This window comes from Chelonoidis abingdonii, chromosome 2, assembly GCF_003597395.2.
Source record: "Chelonoidis abingdonii isolate Lonesome George chromosome 2, CheloAbing_2.0, whole genome shotgun sequence".
Classification (NCBI taxonomy): domain Eukaryota; kingdom Metazoa; phylum Chordata; order Testudines; family Testudinidae; genus Chelonoidis; species Chelonoidis abingdonii.
The window spans coordinates 159,791,004-159,814,719 of NC_133770.1; the positions used below are offsets into that span (position 1 = coordinate 159,791,004).

General features: G+C 42.1%; 1 protein-coding gene across 1 annotated transcript in view; it reads right to left on the reverse strand.

Annotated features, from left to right (window-relative positions):
* The window catches only part of DOCK5 (dedicator of cytokinesis 5), a 134,047-nt gene that overhangs the window by 70,021 nt on the left and 40,310 nt on the right, over window positions 1-23,716 (reverse strand). Inside the window, exons 3-10 of the mRNA XM_032795300.2 lie at window positions 22,946-22,986; window positions 19,284-19,339; window positions 17,210-17,306; window positions 6,619-6,767; window positions 3,888-4,023; window positions 2,942-3,099; window positions 2,236-2,317; window positions 416-545 (exon numbers count right to left, since the gene is read on the reverse strand). Coding sequence (XP_032651191.1) covers window positions 416-545; window positions 2,236-2,317; window positions 2,942-3,099; window positions 3,888-4,023; window positions 6,619-6,767; window positions 17,210-17,306; window positions 19,284-19,339; window positions 22,946-22,986 — 849 coding nt within the window. The remainder of the gene's footprint in view (window positions 1-415; window positions 546-2,235; window positions 2,318-2,941; window positions 3,100-3,887; window positions 4,024-6,618; window positions 6,768-17,209; window positions 17,307-19,283; window positions 19,340-22,945; window positions 22,987-23,716) is intronic.

The following is a 23,716-nucleotide window of genomic DNA, read 5'->3' on the forward strand; positions in this document are numbered from 1 at the left end:
CAATTTTATTCTTAACTATTGTTTCGACTAATTTGCCCGGTACCGTTGTTAGACTTACCAGTCTATAATTGCTGGGATCACCTCTAGAGTCCTTTTTAAATATTGATGTTACATTAGCTAACTTCCAGTCATTGGGTACAAACTTCCAGTCATTGTAAGTAGTGAATAGTAATAATATGTAGCTATCACAGAGAACTTTTTCCTCTGTAAATCTCAAAAGGTTTTACAAAGGCAGATGGTCAGTATTATTAAACCCATTTTACAGATTGGGAAACAGGCACAGAGAAGTTATTTGACTTTTCCAGGTTCAGTGACAGGACCAAGAACCCAGGCCTCCCGATTCCCAAGCCAGTGTCCTATCCACTGGACCATGGTCCCTCTCAATTAATGCATGCTGCAGCTTGGCATCTCCTACCTGCCACCCCAAATGGTCTCCGGAGCCCACTGGTGTGTTTCTTCCCATCTTTTAGCTCCATATGCCCCACTCTCACAATTTGACACACCAAGCTGATTTTGGGCCTGATCAGGTCCAAGCTGCTCAGGTCCTGCAGAAACAGCAGAGACCGTTTAACATAGAGAAAATTAAACCCAGTTGCTTTGCGAACATAGAAAAAACAAAAAGATATTTGCCAACGTTCATCACTTCCTGGCCATCTGACAAGGACAAACACATTTAAACTAGGAAATAAATTTCTGAAAAGAAAGAAAACACAATCTCACTTATAAAAGGGTCGCTAAGGCAAATATATGGCATGTGCCTGACAATTTTAACACATAGCAACTTCTTAACACGTTGTCCTTCAATAAGACTTCCTAGCACCAGTCCTGGAAACGATGGTAAATAATGTTATTACTAAAGCACTATCTACTGATGACAGGACAGTTAGCTTGTGCCATTCTTGTTTCTAGTCTGAACATGCCACAAATGATTACATTGAAGTGTTATTCTTTCATGAACAGCTGGTTAAAAGTGATTTTGTATAATCCAGCCAGCTAGCTCACTAATGCCTGTACAAACTCAAAACTAAGAGCAAAATATTGACACAGAAACCCCACCAAAGAGCAGAACCAACAATGCACTCAAACTCAACTCCTCCTAAATAGAATTCAGTTGAAAACAACAAACAAAGCACGTAGGACCCCATTTCTAAATCTACTTTGGCGCCTAAATATGCAGCTAGACCTTCAGTAGGATTTCCGAAAGTGCCTACCTGCATCTTAAGGCACCAAAATACCTTTAAAATGTGGCCTTTGGAAAAAATATATACCCTTACAGATATTAAAAAATAACATGATGGGGCACATTTTCAAATGCAGACACCCCACCTTCTCCATGCAACCTTAACTGTCCAAGCAAAAAGCATGGAAAACTTTCTGCTGGTAAAATAATTGTGGACGCAGCTCAATTGTTTGCATGCATACACGATTTCCCTGAGCAAATGTCTAATGAACATAATCAGTATCCATGCATTTTTGGAAGGTGCAACTTCTCATTTTAAAAATTAATTCTAGTGCCACTAATGCTGTTGTGTTTTAAAATGACGTGCAACATATCAGATGTCATCTCTTTGGTACTTCTTTGCTGATCAAGCTCGCCACTTTGCTACTCTGCTAAGGATTACAAAAGCCTTTGTCTGTGTGGTCCTTGCACACTAAGAACACATGCTGTGGCCCCTATGATTTGCAAAGAGGTGGCCAAGTGACTTGTGATTTTCAGTGCCCAACTTAAGACATCGTGAAAGGGTCCTGATTTTCAAAGGGCACTGTATGCAGCACTCTTTCAAAATCAGAACCCTTTAATTTCAATGTTTCAGTTGGGCAGCCAAACACGGAGTCACCCAAAATTACTAATCACTTTGAAAACTCTGGCAAACTAGATTTATGTGGTGAGGAATATAACGCCAGGGCACGTCTTTGATGTGGCACTTACATTGCACATAACTTTCCAGGTTGGTTGGTAACATACTGGTTGACCCAGGTCATCTTGCCAAAGTAAATCAGCATTTGCCAGATACTAAAGCTTCCTCCCATAAAATACAAGAGAATCATTGTGTTTATAAAGCACTCATTAAAAAATGGAAAGGGAGAATAATAGTTTTGTTATTTATACAGGACTGGTTTTGATTGGGGACTCTAGGGGCTTCTCCAAGAGAAGCAGTAAATAATAATAATAAACATTACAGTGGATGACTAAGCACTGGAGAATTTCCAAGCTGCAAACACAACAGAACTTACTGTAAAGATCACTTGGAGATTATTAAGTTTCTCAATTTCCTTCGGCATCCCATTACTGCCCCAACGAACCAGGTAATTTTCACTATAAATAAAATAAAATAAAATAAACCTCTGCAATTCATGTATACTAGGTAAAATTTTCAAAAGCATCTAAGTCGCTTAGGCACTTTACAAAATTTTAGCTGACATCTTTCATCCCCAAGTGATATACACCTGATACATGAAAGTCACTTCGCCCATCGGTGAAATGCAGCCACTTCTGGGGTGTAGAGAGACAGCTGTTTAACAGAACAAACCAAACCTATAAACACAGTTTAAGGGAGGTAGTGAAGAAAAAATATTCAGTCCAAAAGGAAACTGCAGGGGATAAAAGATAAGTAGAATTTAAAGGGACAAGTTGGAATTTGACTAAGGTACTGGTATGAATATGCTTACCCGTTTAACAAATGTTGTGGAATTTTTAAGTATCATATGGGCTCAAGAGGACTAATATATCAGCCTTTTATATACTGACCAATTACTGCTCATTTTAGCCTGTCCTACCCAAATCACTGTTGATGGAGTAACTAAAAGAAAGAACAAAAAACTAAAGAAGAAAACAATCCTAACCAACTCCTCCCTTATGGCCCTCTTTGCAGCGCCATCGGATGGGGCATCACAATCACCACAGAACAAGAGCGAACTTTCCGATTCAGCAGCAACCTACCTGAACAGTTTTGACTGGTCAGGATCATAGAGGCTCATGAACAACTCTGCATCTTCACCAATGTTGCAGACAAAGTTCTTGAAGTTCACATACAGGCTGTAGGTATGTGTTGTGTTGAATACTGGCTGCCCTCGGAGATCTAAATTCTGTTGCAGAGACTGCAGAGAAAGATAAAATGAACATGAAGGAGTCTCCTTAGAAAGAACAGAGGCTTCATGTGGGATAAAGCTTAGTGCTGAGTCTCCTTAAGGATTCAACTAATTTCTAGACAGGATGGAAGGTTGATTCATTCAGTGGGATAGGACGACTGATGGGGAAACCCATGTTGCACCCCAGGAGTGTCTGTGTCCCGTACCCGTGGGGTAACCAAAGTGGTTCATATTATAGACATGTAACATACATATACGTTTACAAGAACAGCAAATACATCACAACTTGAATGTCTTTAACTAGAGGAGGAAATAGAAGAATGCGTCTGGTCAAATTTAATATCCAAAAGTGCTCATGTGGCACTTTGGCGTCTAAGTCTCATTGAAAGCCATTGAACAAGGAAGGGCAATCTTAGGAAGAATATAGGCTGCAAGTCAATGACACAGGCTTCTAAGCCATTAAGATGCTGTTGAAAAGATAATTCAGTGCAGTTACTACTGAACATGCACCTGATGCCAAAACCTGGAAGGTAGGAGCAAGTTACATTATATCTGAGCATTTCAAAGCTGCCAAGGAGCTCCAGATGCCCAGGCCTCGTTAAATGGATTACTAAAATGGATTTCCCTCTTTTTTGTTTTTAATGGAAGCACAGTGGAATTCAGTTTAGCTTTGATGCCAGATAGAACACCACTATGACAGCATAACACCCCTTACTCAAAAAATCAGCGGACATACACAAAGGCAGAGAGCACAGGTGACTTCCTGGGGGTAAGGCCACAAACAAGCAGGGACATACCTTCTCCTCTTGGATCCTTTCATCAATCCTTTTGGATGCCATCTCATGGGACTTAAAGAGAGCAATCGTGCTGGTTTCATCTGGGTCCAGAATGTTTCCATTGTCATCTCGCACCACCAGATCCAGCCCTAAGATCCTGGGCAGCATCCATGTTACAGGTGGAAAGGGAGAATAATTGGAAATGAGTTGGAAGCAAATGCGATTTCAAGAGTCTTTTTAATGTCAGTATGGAAATGGAACAGAAAATGTTCATGCAACTTTAAAAAACAAAACAACGGAGGGATTTGTTTAAAGAACCAATGGAGTCCATCTCTGTGACAGCTGAGAAGATGAACAAATGACAAGTGTCACTACAGCAATCTGCTTCTATAACTGTCACAGCTCTATAACATCACAATATATTGTCATGCTACCACTGAAGGTCAGTGATGACATAAGCGGTTCAAAATCCATCTTTGCTTTCCTTTGAATCCTGGGGAACTGCTCCAGGATATAACATGGACTAGGAAACTAGCCTTCAGTTCTCCCCATGGTCTCAAAGCCAGTGATCAGAGGTACAGTATACAAATGTGGAACTACCATGCAAATTCCCTTTAAAGTATTCTCTATCTGTATCTGCAGAGGCAGTCGGAGGAGGAAGTCAGCAGAGGAAGTGCTAAGGTCTCCCACATGCCTCTCTCATGAGCTGCAACCCCCATCCATACTGGTGGAAACAGGAATGAACTGACATGACAGAGCCTTGGTTCTGTGGAAGCCTTGGGAGGGCAGGGGGACTGGACTTTCACAGCATGACCTACAGTTCATTAAGGGTTTGCACATGTGTTACAGTCATGCTAGAGGAACCAACCTGACCAGAACCTCTAGCCCAGATAGGGCCCCCCAGAGACTTAGAAAATTGTGCCAACTACAGATATCAAACTGCAGCCTGGACCAGGTGCTGGGTGAGAAGCGATGACATTTTTAGTTCTTCTACCAATCCTGTGTGTAGCCCTAATACCCAGAAATACCATTCTTCACCCCTACCTTAAAAAAAGGTAAGTAAAGAAAATATCTAGTAAAGGAGTAGAATTAATGAATTAGTTTAGCTAAGATGAGACCCCTTCAATGGCAATTTACATGTATTTTTAAGGGATATATCTGTGCATGTGTTAAATCTACTCGGTTTCTGCAAGAAGGTTAAATGGCTAATTTTCCAACGGTGCCTTCAAATAGATTAATGAGCCACAGAGACAATCCCAGGTCTATATAAACCCATGAAATGCTGCCTTGGCTGTCTACAGAGCTGTATCGCTGAATGTGCTGATAAAGCAGTTTAGTTCCTGCCTTGCATCTAAATTCTGACCCCGGGCAGCCAGGCACAAACCACACTTCACGGGAGATGCCAGCTTCTTGGCAGAATTCAGACAAGTGAGGTTTCTTGCCAAGCATTGGCATATGAAGTCCAAGCTGCTACATCCACTCCAGCTGGCTTAGTCACATTTCCAATGGGCGCGAGAACCCCCATTGTTCCCTTTCCAGGGAGAAATCATTTAAAGCCTGATTCTGTGCCACCTTGGAATGTCATTTGTACCAGCGCACAGTGAATGTAAAACACTGCCATTCTAATCTGGTCGTATTCTATGCCCATTTGGTACCAGTGTAACTGACTGCACAAGACGCAAGGTGACAGAGAAGCAAGCCCTTAATCTCCAATTACATTTCAATAGTTTCCTTTCAGGGCTGTAGAACAGTTAATTAAATATAGCGAGGTAGATAGGGATGGGTGGGTGACAATATCAACATCAGAAGACACAAGCAGCGGGTCTGAGCTGCAGAGCTCAGCTTAGGATTCTGAGCTTTGTGCTCCCCAAAGATTAGGGGCATTTTGATTCAGATCTGCACTCGCCCACTGTGTGGGGCTGTTCTGACTCTGGGTTTCATTTTGGGCCTCTCTCTCATACAGAAGGTAAATCACCAGAGATCTGAGTGAGGACCTGGGCTGAGGAGGTTGAGTCTGAATTTGCAAACCCTCATCAGCTGGGGTTTGGCTTCACTAACCCCAAAACAGAAGATCCAGATTCCATTTTATTGTTATTGTTTGTGGTATGGTACTATCTTCAGACCCTAACCAAGATTACAACCTCATTGTGCTAGACATTGTACACACACACAAAGTAAGAGACAGCCCCTGCCCGGAAAAGCTTGGTAGCTCAATAGATACGACAGATAAAAGGGGAAACAAACTTTCCAAAGTCACACACAAGAGGTCAGTGGCAGAGTCAGGAATGGAAATCATGCTTCCCAATTCCCAGGATCCTATCCACTGCCTCTTATTCTAACCATATACAGGCAGCACTAAAGTAATTGAACCAGTGAAGGGCCCAATCCTTTAGCCTTTACTTACACAAGTCATTAACAATGAGGTTAACAGAACAACTAGTACAAATAAGAGTTGCTGGGTTGGGTGCAAAATCTGTGAGCTATCTCCTAAATTCAGCAGATAAGAGGATTTTCTTTTAGTACTTGGACTGAAGCTCCAAAGAGTTAATGAAGTGCCAATAAGGCTTTGCAATGCAATTATCATCTCCGATGAGAAATCATGACTTAATTTTTAGAGATGCTGCCTCCATTGATAGCTGCTGTTGCTACCAGGTCAATACTGATTACACAAGCCAAGTGCCTGCCCAGGAATCCTAGTTTCAGACCATTGGCTGGGAACTTGGTTCCATGTGGAACGCTGAGTGGGGTTTACCTGTTGCCATAGTCAATTTTAGCAGTGACCTTCTTCTTGAGTTCTGCCAGCTCATCTTTGGGAAGGGTCCCAGAGAGTATCTGTGATCTCCATTCTATCAGGCAATAGGTCATTTGCTGTAAATGCCGAAATTGTGTCATCCTGTTGTCCTAAAGGGGAAAAAGGGATCATAATTTCAGGCTGGTTGTGTGCAGAAAACCACAAGCTCAAGAAGTCTTCCAAAAAGTGACTCAATAGAAACCATTATCAAATCCACATCTAACCACAGAAAACACCTGCTAGGAGACTTATACCCCCCCAGTGTCACTGCAGGATTGTTTCTTACAATCTTCTATTCTCCAGGGGTTTTTTTCCCCCCTCCTGTCTACATTTAAATGCTACAAGCAATGAGACTTCTGCCACTTCCTTAAGAGATAACTCCACATCAATCTCATTGCCAGGAAATACATTCCAGCCCCCAAATTGTTCTGTGATGGGTGCTTCTTAAATATAGAATGGACAGAATTTGATTAAATTAGACAGGCAGTATGGTCTAGTGGACAAAGCGCTGGATGAGGATTCACAAGACCTGGGTTCTATCTTTGCCATTGACCTGCTGTGTGACTCCTGAGAAGCCACTTCTCCATCTCTTTCCAGTGCCACTCAGTCTGATCTGTTTAGACTACAAGCTCTTTGCAATGGGGACTCTCTCATATTATGTGTTTGTACAGCACTCAACATATTGGACCTTGTTAAGGGCCTCTGCATGTTACTAAAATCTTAGCTCTGATGCTATTAGGAATTATTCTATTACAATATAGATAACATTTAGGCTGAATGTGTCTTGTCCTAAATTTCATCATACTAACTCTTACTTACTACCCTCCTTGCACCAGCCTCAACAATTCTTCCATCTCGTTGGTATTGTAAACAAAAAGGTTCCTTTTATCTTATTGCCTGAGTGAAACACTATGTGATTAATTAGAACCCCGGCCTTCATCTCTGTTTACACAGCATTGGCAACTACATTTTAAAGTCAGAACACTAACTGAATTGAGTCCCTGCGCTTCATTTCCATGGCAGTCTGCTCTTTTGGCCCTGTCAATAACCCCACTCCACTCCTACTCTCAAAATCCATCCAAAACGCAACACCCCATCCCCCCACCCCTGCAACAAGTCCTGGGACATTGTGTTAGCATGGCACTCATGGCATTGCATTTGGAGACTCAGATTTGATAGCCCACATACAGACTTTGGGCCCCTTGGAGAGGCTTGCAGCAGTCTACCTGACTTTGGGCCCCTTGTGTGGGCGCAGCAGTCTACCTCAACATCGGGGCCACAATTGCAAGCACTTTGGGACACCAGCTGTCATTTACTGTAGGTCTGCACAGTGCTTAGCACAATGGCGTTTTGACTTCATCTATTCCTCTAATGCCCCCACAATGCAAATAAATATTAATAACTTGGTTATTTCCTATTTGCATTGTGGTAGCAGCTAGGAGTCCCAGTCATGGACCAGGACAAATATCATGCTAGGCACTGTATAAATAGAGCAAAAAGACCTTACAATCTATTTAAGTTTCCCCCACAAGCTTCCCAAAAGCAGCAATTTGTTCTCTTGAGTTTCCTACAGTAGATACATTTTAATTTTTCATTACAAAACAGCATGTAAAATTCTAAAATACTGACTCAGCATGTTATTAAAACAAATGACTCTGTGAAGCTCTCCTCCACCCAAATTAATTAATGAGACTATTTCACATGCCCCTTTTCTGGTTCCACCCCAGATTAAATCGGGCAGGCACTTGTGCTTCATAATATACACAATATGTTACTCCTACAAGGGAGCCAGAACCACAGGTGTAGATGTACTTAAAAAGGGGTGGAGAATTTTATGACCAGTTACAACATTTGTAGCAGCACTGAGTAAGATGAATAATTAAGTCCCATGCTTCTCAAACTGATTGCTCACAGGGCTCAGGAAGGAATTCTCCCCCTTCTGCCCCCCCATCCCCAATAATGCACAATCACCCAGATGCATTATGGCAAGTTCCTGATTTACACTAAGCATCAGGCACAGCCTGCTGTCCAAGGCAACATATCGGAAATTATAGACACTAGATCTAATTTACCAAGACAAAATCAGAAATGTTTCTTTAACAGGCTTACAGTCTTAGTCTGCTACACATCACCCTGTTACCAGGGGCTGATCCTGCTAAGAAAGAGTGAAGTGGGTTCTTCTGGTTCACTGAATCAGGTGGTTCATTATACACATTGATATATGAGAGGTAGGAATGGCTCCCTAGAAAGAGGGGATCTAGGGTGTGAGCTGAGCAGTCCTGAGGGAGGAACTCCAGGTGCAGTCATGCCTGGTTAAAGGCTTGAGATGAACTTTGTTATGCTATTGTTAATGAGCCCCTGGAAATGGGTGTGTGGACTTTGTTTTAGAGCAGCTTGGAAAAGGCACCTGCACCCTGTACCCATAAGATTTAAGATTGGTGTCATACAAAAGGGTACAGGAACACAAACTTTAATGGTTAGTATTAAATACTGAACATAAACGTATCAGGCCGAATTCAGAGCAGGTGTCAATGGCAGCTACTCTATAGACTGCTTACACCAAGTCTGCATTGTTTGATTTGTTCAGTCACCAATGATTTCTTTAAAATACCTGTTGCCAGAGTTTAATAAACCCTAAAAGACAACTAGATAAATTCATGGAGGTTAAGTTCATTAATGGCTATTAGCCAGGATGGATAAGGAATGGTGTCCCTAGTCTTTGTCAGAGGGTGGAGTTGGACAGCAGGAGAGAGCTCACTTGATCATTACCTGTAAGGTTCACTCCCTCTGGGATATCTGGCATTGTCACTGTCAGTAGACAGGATACTGGGCTGGATGAACCTTTGGTCTGACCCAGTATGGCCGTTCTTATGTTCTAAACAAGGCCTACAACCCATCAAATGAGTAAGCACTTTCTAATTACACACTCTTTGGTTTCAATTATGTTACAATGTACCTTAGCACTTTTAAGTATTCCACGCATAGCCACATGAAGTAAGACTGCAGAGCTCTGGATAACAAGGATTATGGTGGCAGACAGTCATTTCTAACCTCCTGTGCAATGAACTCATATAAACATTAACTCCCCCATGATAGGGAAAGCAACTGCACCATGTAATAATTATTATTATTATTATTATAACTGCATCATGTGATTTTGGAGAATACTTTTCAACTTGACATTCCTTAAATTATTCTAGACGGACTGTTCCCAAGTCTAACACAGTCAATGACTCCCCCAGGACATGCACTAAAACATGCACAAAGAGTTCTCGTCTGATGCCTCTTTGCTGAGCCACTGCCAAGACTAAACCACTCACTAGTAGACAATCAAAGCCCCAGATCCCGAAACTTCTGAAATTCAGGTTGTTTGAAATTTAAACCTGGGCTGGAATTTTGCATATGGCCCTACCTTTTATATAGAGCTAAACCAATACTCCAGATCCAAACACTAGAAACTTTGGGGTCTTTGCTAACTAGATCCAAAACATGTGGCTTAAATCCATTACTATCTATATGTACCGTGGGTACAATTTCCAAATATGGACAGTTTAAAATTGTGTCCCTATCACCAACCAGGGACATAAAATGGGCAGCTATATCTCTGATTGACTGCCAGCCTGATTATGAATGTATAATCAGAGCATCCTATTTAGGTATCAGTGTCTGAAATCTGGCCTTACTATGGGCAAAAAGCTCCAAATGAAAACAGTTTCAAAGACAGACACACATTCTTGTAATTAATACCATTAGTACTTAGCTATGCACAACTGTCCCTACACAGCATGAACTCCCCCCACCACCTTTTTAAAATAATTTCTCTACTCTGTCCCTCCCTGAAAGAAGCGGAAGGATATAAACGACTGTATTTGCTATGTCTAAAACTGTTTTCTGTATTACTAAAGTCAGCAGCATTGTTACACACAAATATTAAACCCCCACTACAAGACAAAGGTTGTTGTTGGTGACCGGAGACCACATGGGACTACAGCAAGATATTGCATTTTATTTATTTACAGGATTTACTCTGGAGCTGATGAGTGTCTCACGAACATCTCTGAATACCATTGACCAAGTGTCAGACTCTCTCAGCAACTAGCCCTGACCACACTGCACATCTCCTCAGAGCAACCTGCACATGCTCCAGTTCAGGGCTACTGAGGGTGAAGGGGAGGAGTTCACAAAACCCCCATGATGTCAGGAAGCATTATTAATTCTATTACACAGACTGGGGCCTGACGCAAGGAGAAATAAAGCAATTTGCACAAGGTCACATAGGAAGTCTGCGTCAGAGCCAAAAACGGAACCCATTTCAGTTCCTTACCTGGACAGCTGTATTTACCTTGCATTTTTCCAATGTGTGTTTTCAACAAATATCAAAAACAGGGTGGATAATATAGGATCTCTCTATGTGGAAGACCCTCCAGAAGCTAATCTGGATGAACTCAAAAGGTACACATAAAAACACTTCTTCTAGATAAAAACCTGCGTGCCATTTCCCAATGCCCATGCAGAGATTATGTCTATTCGCACTCCAGTGCCAAAAAGAGCCATTTCTATATTGATATGTGCTCCAATATATCAGTACTTTGAGTAAACGGGTTGAAGTAAAGCAAGATCTTGCACTGATCTTAGAGCGTCTCATCGATCACGTCAACTGGGCTATGGGCTGTTGGCATGAAATAGATCAAGTACAAAGGCAACAGCTTAAAAAAATCTAACCCACCTAGAAGCAATGGAAACATATGCCTCTCACAAAAGGAATAAAAAGAGCCTGATCTTGCTCCCATTTAAGTCAATGGCAAACGTTTCAATTTCAATGGTGGACAAAAGGAAACGATACAATGTATGTACACCTACTAATGATCAAAGAATCCTAAATGCTTGGAATGTAGGAGCTTACCACGCTAAATGCAATACAGGCAGTCCTCAGACTTACGACACAATTGGTTCCTGAAAATCACGTCTTAAGTCAAAAACATCGAAACTTGAATTTCCCATAGGAACAACATCGGATCGAGCGTTGTAAAGTCGAAATATGACGATTTATAAACGTCATAAGTGCCATTCGTCATAACTCAAATATTGTAAAGTTGAGGACTACCTGTACAAACTATTTTTAAACCAGAGCTTGAATTCTCTTCATGCGTCTCCTTTCCACAGCTTGTGGAATGATTGTGGTCCTTCGTTTTACTTACGAGCTGGGCTAGAGCCCACCAAACATTTTCTGTTACACTTGTTCTTCCACATGGAAAAGGGCTGTTGTTGTTGTTGAAAAGAAGTCCATGGGAAATGTCTGTTTTTGACAACATTTCAGGTTTTCACAGAAAAAACAACCCTCTATCTGCAAAATCGGACAATTTCTGACCATCAGAAATTGAAAACAACTTTGCTTTTACCCAAAATGTTTTAAAAAAAAAAAATTTCTATGAAACCCTTTTGTCAAAATATTTTTGCACAGGAAAAAAAATTTCCCCGCTAGCTCTAGGAGATGCCTAGATCTGCCCTGTTCTGTGTACCCTCAATTGCCACTGAATTCAACCAAAGGTGAGGGTCCTCTGTACTTTTCAGGAGATTTATTAGTTGTGTGTGCACCCCAGAATTACACTTGCCATTTACAAACCATGCCCTTGACTGAGGCAGGGATCTACAATGATATGACCGAGCAGAGCTTTGCTGTGCTAAATGCTGCCCAGTGTTTCACTCACCCTGTTACTCTGTTCCACAACCCTAAAAGAAACTAGATTTGCTACCCTTACAACCAGTGTTTGCTAGATTTCCATGCACCATGCAGAGGCTGGATTCATTTTTCAGGCTCAGTAGATGCTCTGCAGTGGAGACTATGGTGCAATTCTTGCTGTAATTTACAGAAATTACAGCAGTGAAATGATATGCTGCCAAAGAGAAAAATCCCCCCTTTCTTCTCCATTTCACTTCTCTCCCCATCTTCCTCCTTCCTCCCTTTGAGCTTTTTTATACTGCAGGGGGGGAAATACATTTGCATCCATTACAAACCATGACGTTTTCCAAGTCTATTTTAAAAATGACGCTGACATAGTAAAGTCACATAAAAGAGGAAATATTTCTGCTCTTAGGAAAAACAGATTCTGAGGCTAGAACCTGAAAGGTTTTAAAGGGAACAAGCCAGCCATAAAATGCTCGCTTTACACAGCAATTGCATCACATCTTGCCTCTCATTAAACTAAGAGGGTGGAAAAAATTCTTGTGGTTCTGTGGACCACAAACAAAATGCACTTACGACTGGGTGAAATTTTTCAATAGGACAAACTTACTCTGGCTAAGAAAAATGTTTGGAGCTAATTTAAAACTATTCTCTCATCTTAATTACAGTCTCAGAGCACATACTGTGCAGCCTGAAGTAACCATTGACTGAAGAAAAATTAAGCTTCAGAATTTATAATCTGCCTTAAGACTCCACTTTGCAAGAAAGGGTAATTCATTCTCAACTCTGAATTGTTTTTCTTTGAGTCAGCATTTCAGCCTAACTCAGCAAAACGACCAACTTCACAAACAGCCTAGGTTTACCAACTTTTCAGAGGCAGCTTTGTGCACAGGCTAAGGCACTGGACAGAGACTTGGGAGACAAAGAATCTGGCCCCAGCTCTGCCAATGACCTATTTACTGCATGATCTTGGATAAGTCACTTCCCCACTCTGGTACCCCTCCCATACTTTGCCTGATTTGTCTGGGTAGATTGTAAGCTCTTTAGGGAAGGAGCTCTCTCTTACTCTCTGTGTGTACAGCTCATAGCCCAAAGGGGCCCCAATCTCGGTGGGAACTGCTAAGTGCTAATGTAAAACAACCCAGATTTATCTATGGTGAAAATCAGAGATGTCATTATGTGGCACCCAATGGATCTATACAAATACTTAACACGTAGTCTTTATAAAACATTTTTCATCTGGAGATCTCCAAGTGCTTTAAGGAGGAGGGGCAAGCATCATCATCCCATTTCTTAGGTGGGGAAATTGAGGCAGGAAGAGGGAAGTGATCCACATAATAAGTCAGCAGTGGAGCCAGGAAGAAAGTGCAGGTCTTTGGACCCCAGCCTATTGTCTTAGCCGCTGGAACACTGTAGCTGTCGCCCTGCATTGCTTGGGAGCGCTGTCTTTGGCTGACCTTTCCCTCTCCCTCATTTCGTCTATGGTAAGAGGAAGGAGACAGTTTGGAGTTGGGATCTTTTTGCAGAATGGGCTGTGCACTCTGCCAGTTCTATCCAGGCTTAGGGCAAGGTATTGTGGCTCAGAGCAAGTGCCAGTCAATGGTGCTTAGACATCAACAAATCTCGTGGAGCTCTGGTTATTTAATCTGTTAGTCAGAACAAGGAATAAATGGCATCCATGCAAGAGGGGCAATTTGAACTGAGAATGCAGGAAGGTCACATGCAATCTGAGGCATGTAGCACTCCAGAAACCATGCAGTGGGAGAATTGTACAAGTTATTTCTCGTGCAAAAAGACTATTCATGACTCTCTAGCAGCTTACACCTGCTTCATGTTGAAACCCACATTCACACCTTGTAAGGTGTGCATGGAGGATCAAGTAGCAGTCTTAGTACTGTCATGGCACAATGCTTCCAATTTCTCTACCCAATAGTGAGAAAATTCCCTTTCTTGAATGGCTTCAGATGTTGCGGAGAAGAGGATAAAGATGAAAGAGGATACGATTGTAAATAATGGATCGAGTTTATCCCTAGGGAAACACCATCGATTTCAGTGGAATTCCCCCAGGGATAACGCTGAGCCCATATGGTTCACTACTTCCTATTCATCTGCTTCCCCAGCAGACACAGAGCTAATATGCATCAGCACAAGATAACGTGATGGGATTAAGTCGAGTTAACATTAGTGAAGATAGTGGCTGGCCCAGCATGAGGAGAAAATAAACGACATGCTAGCGGAGAAGCCTGTGTGTTGCTTCACATGAAAGTCAGGGACGGTTAAGTTGGCCTTGAGCATGGCCCCGTCAGGCAGGAAACAAAGATTGAGGGTGCTTCTAAAGCAGAAACCACCACCAAAAGTCAGTCTGATGAACAAATAAATATGTACTGGCCATTGCCTGGAAAGATTGTTTGCAGAGCACAGTAAGCACTGGATTGAGACTCAGTGAAAATATTTTATTATCTTGCCTTCAGGATACAGAAGACAGAAAGACCAAGGGGGCTAGGGAAAGTAAACAGAGCTGTCTGAGAAATAGAATATTATTAGTGAGATGGCTCTTCCTTCCACTGCACCTTGGAGTTTCTGAATCTAATTTCACCAACAATCTTGATGGCATATTTCCCCAGGGAGAGAAAGATCAGATCAGAGATTGTGCCTGTTCTGGAAAAGGCAACACCAGAAGTATTTATATTTTATAGGTACATATACTTTGTGCTTTTATATAAATACATACATATACTCCCTCATGCACAGGGGCATTGGAACAATTTGTATAGTGAGGGTGCTGAGAGCCATTGAACCAAACTGTAAACCAAACTGTAAACCACTTCAAGCTAGGGGGTGCTGCCGCACCCCAAGCACCAGCACATATGCTCATGCACATAACACTTCACCGGCTTTCCAGAGATCTCAAAGCATTCTGCAAAGGTAGCTAAGAAATATTATCCCCATCTCAGAAGCCAAGCAAAATGAAGCAATTTGCCAAAAAATGCATAGAAAGCCAGTGGCAGAGTCAGTACTAGGCTTCAGGTCTTGACTCCTAGGCCTGTGCTCTGGCACTAAATCAGACAGACATTGTAGGCACCGTAGGAACCCTTATTCACGTTGTGAAGAGTGACTCATACAAGCAATTCCAACCAGCAGACATGATGTTGATTATGGCTTGTCCTGGTCAACTCTGACCATGGTGCGCACCATGTCTTCTAACTCAATTACTCAAGAGCAGTACTGTTTTGTAGAGTAGATAGAACCTTGGTCCTACAAGACCTATCCTTTGCTCATCCACCTTTTAAACAGCAGTAAGTCACTACTACTTCTTCAGCTCCTTATTATAACAATGATACTGAGCGATTTTTAGGTATAAGGCAATGTACAAGCTCCAAATACCAAGTCTCAATATACCTGAGTTAGTTCAATATTATGCTCATTTTATAGACTGAGAAATGGAAGCATAGGGAAATCATAGGCCATGATTCAATGGGTGCTTAACTCACTCATTAACCAAAGTCAATGGGGCTTATGCATGTGCTGATGCGCTTTGCTGCATCAGCAGCAGAGAATCCTGTGGCACCTTATAGACTAACAGAGGTTTTGGAGCGTGAGCTTTCGTGGGTGAATACCCACTTCGTCAGACGCAGGTAGTGGAAATATCCAGGGGCAGGTATATATATGCTAGCAAGCAAGCTAGAGATAACGAGGTTAGTTCAGTCAGGGAGGGTGAGGCCCTGTTCTAGCAGTAGAGGTGTGAAAACCAAGGGAGGAGAAACTGGTCTGTAATTGGCAGCCATTCACAGTCTTTGTTTAGTCCAGAGCTGATGGTGTCAAATTTGCAATGAACTGAAGCTCAGCAGTTTCCTTTGCAGTCTGGTCCTGAAGTTTTTTTTGCTGCAGGATAGCCACCTTAAGGTCTGCTATAGTGTGGCCAGGGAGGTTGAAGTGTCTCCTACAGGTTTTTGAATATACAAAAACCTGTAGGAAGCACTTCAACCTCCCTGGCCACACTATAGCAGACCTTAAGGTGGCTATCCTGCAGCAAAAAACTTCAGGACCAGACTGCAAAGAGAAACTGCTGAGCTCAGTTCATTTGCAAATTTGACACATCAGCTCTGGACTAAACAAAGACTGTGAATGGCTTGCCAATTACAGAACCAGTTTTCTCCCTTTGGTTTTCACACCTCTACTGCTAGACAGGGCCTCACCCTCCCTGACTGAACTAACCTCGTTATCTCTAGCTTGCTTGCTAGCATATATATACCTGCCCCTGGATATTTCCACTACCTGCGTCTGACGAAGTGGGTATTCACCCACGAAAGCTCACGCTCCCAAAACCCTTCTGTTTAGTCTATAAGGTGCCACAGGATTCTCTGCTGCTTTCACAGATCCAGACTAACACGGCTACCCCTCTGATACTTGCTGCATCAGTGACTCACTCAAGATCACACAATGAGTTAGGAGCACAACAGAGCCCAGAAATCCTGAATCACAGCCCCCTGCGTCTGGTCTAGCACTTACACCATTTTGCTTCTAATCACATCACTGTTTGCAGCTCTGGAAATCACACTAGCAAACATCAGATGGGAAGATCTACCAGTTAGTCAAAAATACATGTTAGAATAAAATGGGGCTGATTCCCAGAGCAAACAACCCTACAGGCAGTACTGAGCTCTGGGGCCCTGTTGGTAAAAAGCATATCTGCTAAAAATGAACATCAGCTGCTGGGTGCATGGGCACAAGATGGGGATATGCAAGGTCCTTTCAAAATCTTTTGCATACTTCTGTTTAAACACTCTGTCCTGGGTGGAGTAGAGATACTGCCCTTTTCTCCCCTCTCGCTGGACCAAATACCAACAAAGGAAGAAAGCAAATACTCACCACATACAGCTTGTGCCAGATAACTGCCCACTCCCTCAGTGTGGAAGTGAGTTCTTGAACAAGGGGCAGTTCACTTGGAATCACTGTTTCATGTTGTCTGAAGAGAAGAAAAAACACAAGGAGGCATGTAATGAAATTAAAATGTGGCAGATTCAAAACGAATAAAAGGATCTCTCTTTTTTCATACAGCATGTAAGATGACTGTGGAACTCTCTGCCACAGGGAGTCAATGAGGCCAAGAACTTAAGATTCATAACTGAATATCCACAGACATCTTAGATAATGACGACAAAAATTTTGGAAGAGATATGAAACCTCAAGTTTCAGGATTTAAGCCAATCTCTAGATATGAGAGATCCAGGAGAGAGATGCATATAGGGGGCATATTAACCTACACACCCACAAGGTTCTTACACCTGCCTCTGAGGCATTAGTAATGGCCATTGTCAGGGTATGTCTACACTACCTGCCGGATCGGCAGGTAGCGATCGATCTATTGGGGATCAATTTATCACATGTAGTGTAGAAGCAATAAATCGATCCCTAATCGCTCTCCTGTCAACTGCTGATCTCCAGCAGTGCAAGAGGCGGAAGCGAAGTCGACAGGGGAGCCGCGGCTGTCAATCTGGCACCGTGAGGACGCGAAATAAGTAATTTTAATTGGATCTAAGATGCATCGACTTCAGCTACGCTATTCTCGTAGCTGAAGTTGTGTATCTTAGATCGATTCCACCTCCCCAGAGTAGACCAGGCTTCAGAGACTAGATGAGCACTGACTCTGATCTAGTGTGGTAATTGCAACATTCCTATCTCAGACCAGAATATCTGGTGACTGATGTGCAAATGTGTGTAAGATACCAAAATACCAAATACCTCCCAATAACCGAAAACAGAGGCCGTGTCTATACAGGAAGGTTGCTCTTGTTCAACTTTAACTAGTTTTAAAATCAGTTTAGTTAAACCAGTGCATACCTCTGTGTACACTCTTATTAGTAGCATCTACACCAGACTTGCACAGAAATAACAAAAGGTGTGATTTAAAAACAACGTAGTTATTTCTTGGCTTGGCAGAATTCAATATTAATGAACTAATTCTATTCTAGGTAGGTTCTTACATCATGCTCATCACCATCATACCTGAGCCCCTAACTTAAACAACTGCTAAGTCAGAACAGAATCGCACCCGAAAGTGCAAGCGTAACACTGTGGGGAAAGTTTGCAGCAGTTTTTAAAAGTGCATGGCGGGGGAGGAGGGTTCATACCACTGCAGAACTGCAGCTTTGAAAGGCATTTAAATCTTAGAGATGCATTTTAAAAAATAACGGATATGTTTAATTAATGACAACACTAAGAAGGTAAGACTTCTAAGTGGCTCTGGGGTTCTTCTCAATTATGAGCATTCTTTTTCCATTTTTAATGCAAACATGTTTCAAGGGTTTTTCCAAGTCTTAATTTTTTTTCTCCCCATGCATCTCCTCCAGAAATTTAATGCTGAATGGACATGTCTACTCTATTCACAGTTTTCCAGTTTGAGGGATCATTGTTTGCAGTGATTACTTGGCCATATGGATTAAAAAATTCCTTCTAACGTCATTTCCTATGGCTGCTGCTGCTGCTGGGTCCCCCCATTCATACTGATCAGAGAATCAACTGTAAGAATTAGATTGGGGATCATTACCTAAGATGTTTTCCAAGACAGGAAAGAATTCACACTTTTCTGATGGCCACTTGGTTGTAAGTTGTGTGTATGTTATGAACACAGCAGTCCCCAGAACCACCAAATGTAAGTTGACTAACCTGCTTTGCCAAACACACGTCTAGCAGATTTCACTCTTATCTTTGCAAGTGGGCTATTTTACTTCTGTGCATGTGTCCAGTTTGGGATGTACAACATTTGGGGAAACCCAGAAATTATTCTGATCCAAGAGTCGACATGGGGGTTATAGCACTTGCTATGCAAAAACACCAACTGCACGTATGACAAGCTGCACCTCCATTACGTAAGCTCTTTTGTGAAATGGCATCCAATCACGTCTGCTAACCACGTGACATCTCAAGATGGTCTCCAACTTACCCTCGGTCTTCCACAGTTGCCTCTTTTAAATGAATGTAAGTTTTGGGGAAAATGCCCTAAAAGAGAGAGAAAAGGAATTCACGCTGTAATATTTGATACATCATTCAGCAACAAGGAGGGGAAAAACAGCAGAATGTGATCAGCTGACTCCATGACAAAAGTCAAATAAACTTTTCCAAAATTCAATACAATGAAACACAACTCTAATACAATATATGTTGAGATCAGAGTGTCTTCTTTTATGTTGGTATTATGTCAGCTCTAGTATAAACTTAATAAATCTCAGGAAAAACAAACTGGCAATGATAATAATACAGTACTGCGTACTTATAGACAATTTTATCTGTTGCTTTCAAACGGCTTTACAAAGATGGGTAAAATGGAGGGAGGGAGGGAGGGAGGGTTTACGTCACTTGTTCAAGGTCATATAGCAACTCAGCAGCAGAAGCTGCAACAGAATTCCAGATTCTGGTGGTCTCCCTTAAAGTAAATCCTTTTTGGTGCTATATACAGAAGGAAGAACCCCTTGGAATCAGCTTCTGTGACTGTTTTATATATAGATTAATAACAACAGAGTGTTTTCCCTGGTATAGTAAAACAGATTAATAATAATGTACACTTTGCACTTCTATAGCACCTTTCATTCCAGGATCTCAAAGTGCTTTACAAGCATTAATTAAGCCTCAGGACACTCTGGCCACGCAGGCATTATCCCCATTTTACAGATTGGAAAAACTGACAGACCAAGAGGCTAAGGCCAAAAAGTTCAAGAGTATCCACTAATTTTTACAACCCTCAGTTTTTGGCTGCCCATACTCTAAAGCTCACAGCTCCTGCTGCTTTCCGTGAGATCTGAGGGTGCTCAGTACTTCTGTAGAAAAGCCCCTTAGAAGCATCGAACTGGGCACCCAAAAGCAGAAGCTCCCAAAATTAGAAGACACTTTTAAAAACTCTGCGTAGATGGGCTGCTCATGGTCATGCAGTGAGCCTGCAGCCAAGCTGGGAACAGAACCTAGGAATCCTGCCTTCCTCTTCTGTGCTCTAGACCTGCCTTTGCAAGCCTTAAATAAAGAAAATATAGATCCTAGAGGGCTAAATGATGACTGAAGGGTGTTTCCCATTTATGAGATACTAACTGTATGCTAAGCTAAATTGTGTACGTCTAAACTGCATGCAAATGTGTGATTGTAGCCTGAGTAGGCATATCTGTGTTAGCTTTAATCTAGATAGCACGGGTTACAATAGTAGGGTAGACCTGGAGGCATTGATAAACAATGCCTAAAGTTACCACTGTTCTCATAAGCCAAGAGAAATCAGAAGAGGATCAAATGGCACCGAACGGGATTCCGTAGCCAGAGGCTCCACTAAATTCCACTAAAAACATAATAAATGAATCTACATTCCAGTGATGTTTCACTGTGTGATTAAGGGCTTGTCTACACTGGCACTTTACAGCGCTGAAACTTTCTAGCTCAGGGGTGTGAAAAAACACTCTCCCCAACCCTTGAGCGTAGCAAATTTCAGCACCGTAAAGTGCCAGTGTAGACAGTGCACCAGCACTGGGAGCTACACCTCTCGTGGAGATGGCTTTTTTTGGAGTTCTGTGCCACGACCACACAAGCAACGTTAAAGCACTTTAATATTGCCAGTGTAGACTAGCCCTAATTCAACACCAAGGAAATGAGAGTCCAGATAAACACCACCCTAAATGTGGCATCTGGTTACAGAATCACCATATAAAAACCCCGCTGTTGACATGATGGGAGTTTGCTAACAAAGCCCATTTAAAGACAATAAAGGCAACTGTAAGAGTCAATTACACATGCCTTTTCTTACACGCGGCTGTTTCAGTGAGAGAAAGTTAACTCCATGTTGCAGAGCCTTGGGTTTTTATCATGAGTCTCACGACATTTGATGATTTCCTTAAAGCCCCAGCTGCTGGAAGAGATTGCCTGAGAATCCTAATTTTTTTTTTTTTAAGTTTCTAGCCCTTGTGGTTGTGAAGAACAGCGTGAAAACGTGAAGCAAGTGCACCCTAAAGACTCACAAACCAGAAGACAAAGAACCACCACTTTTTTTTTTAATTTATGATTTTTAAGCCGATTCCATGTTTTTTTGTATGCTTGATGCTGGCAATACTGCTAATTTCATCATAATGCAACTGGGGCCAGAGCTCTGAGGTGGCACTGAGCTTTTTCTCTCTGTGATACTTAGCTCGCTGTCTTTTGCTCCCATAATCGGTCTAAATGATCACCAGATGTGGGGTCCAGAAGGAATATTCCCCCAAATTGACAGTGACCGGGGGGTAGTGGGGAGGAGTTTAACGTTCTTCTGCAGAGTGTGAATGCAAGTCACTTGCCAGGATATCTAGGTCTATCTAACTTAATTATTCCCCTGCCATTGCATGGGCCTCCGGCACTGATGCATCTTGGTCCTCCTATTCTCTGCCTGTGGCACGTAACAGCCTCATCTTCTGTGGGTTGTCATCCTTTGGTTTCATTTCAGTTTTACTGGGCTTAGCTTGCAGGTGCCAGGTGGTGTGGGCTGACCTCTGATAGACCTGCTGGTCCCTTCTGGCCTTAAACTCTATGATTCTACATAAATTTGGCATAGGCTTCATCCTGCTAGCTGCTGACCATTCCCACCTCCACTGGGCCTCTCTCTCTGGACAATAAATATCAAATGTTCCACAGGAACTGGATTTTTTTAAACAAACTTTCATGAAGCATATAAAATGAAAACTGAAGCTGAATTTTTGATTTACCTCCCATTTCCACTTAACTCAGCTTCTGTTTTCTCAACAGCAGCCTGGCTGGTTTCATAAAAATGTCAGGATTCTCCCGTCCCCTATATATCCCTCTCAGATCAATAATCAGCTGCAGTGTTGCTCTTGGCTTCTTCAGTTTGCAGACCAATCAAATTTTATCTTGATGCCAAATAACAAGGCCTGGTAATAAATGACATCTAAATTTCAATTAAAATAGTGCTTTCACATTGAGCTTTCTGGGGAAGACAAGTCGAAAGGAAAAGCAGAGCTGTTTAAAACGGTTTCAGATATGCTGATGAATGGCTTTCAAAAGATAAATAGAATCCAGAGCAATTTGCTTTGGCTCCAGTCTTTTTTCCCCTTCCAACTGCAAGGGAGTTTGTTCCTGACAGGTGTGAGGATTTGCAACACCACTTTGCAGAATGAAGCCCAGGATGGGCTTTCACCATCAAAGGCCCTCTCCAACCATGGTAATCAAATGCAAAGGTCACCTTGACCTAGGGTGACCAGACAGCAATCAAGTGTAAAAAATCAGGATGGGGAAGGTGGGAATAGGAGCCTATATAAGAAAAAGACCCAAAAATCAGGACTGTCCCTATAAAATCAGGACATCTGATCACCCTACCTTGACCAGATCTTCAGGGAGCTTCCTAATAGGAAAGTGTTCTCTCCCCCCACACCATGATGCAACTGTGTGGAACTATGCGCTATGTGGCTGAGGGTGGAGTGGTCTGGTGTTACCACTCTCAGAATTTGTGGATCTGCACTTATATGTATCCACTAGCCTACCACCCATATATCAAATGACCACAGGAATATAGGGCATTACAATGCTGGATAGGGCCTGGCAAAATGTAACACATAAAAATAACTATTGTTGAAAAATATAATGTACCTTTTTCAATTTATTCCTGAGGGTGTATCCTCTGTACCAACCTGCCAAGGAACAACAGAAATACCATGACTCTTCACATACAGGAATTAAACACGCAAAGCTATTAGCAACATATGTTGTTCTTACCACATATAATCCATGAGCCAAATCCTACTGGCTTTGCTCACTTCAGACATCCCATTGAAGCCAGTGATACCACCAGTGAGAACAAGGTCAGTGGGAAGGGGCCTTAAAATAAGGCTGAACTTGAAAGAAGAGTGGCTTTTCCTACTATGAAATGACACAGTGGGCCTGCTCCTTTAGCTGGAACTGTGCTTAACCAGTTGAAGTACCTATTATTTCTATTATGGTAGCACGTAGATCCCCAACTGAGATTGGGGCCCCGTTTGTGCTAGGGGCTGTACATAAATATAGCAAAATGATTCCTTGCCTTACAGAGCTAACAATCTAAAGAGACAAGATAGACAAAAAGAAAGAGAACACAAGTATTATTATGCCCATTTTATAGATGGGGAACAGGCATAGAAAGATAAAACGACATCCCCAAGGTCACATAGGAAGTTTGTGGCAAAGCTGGGAATTGAATCTTTTGACGCCACGGCCTTAACCCTAACACCATCCTTCTTCTCATATGGGTGTTAACCCAATTCTCTATGTAGATGATGCTTGAGTCTTATGTTTACACTTTCCTTTCTCTGCTGCCCATCAACCAATGTGAAATCCTTCTGTGAAGGAAGGCTGAAAGAGAAACTGGTAAAGGGTCTTCACTTT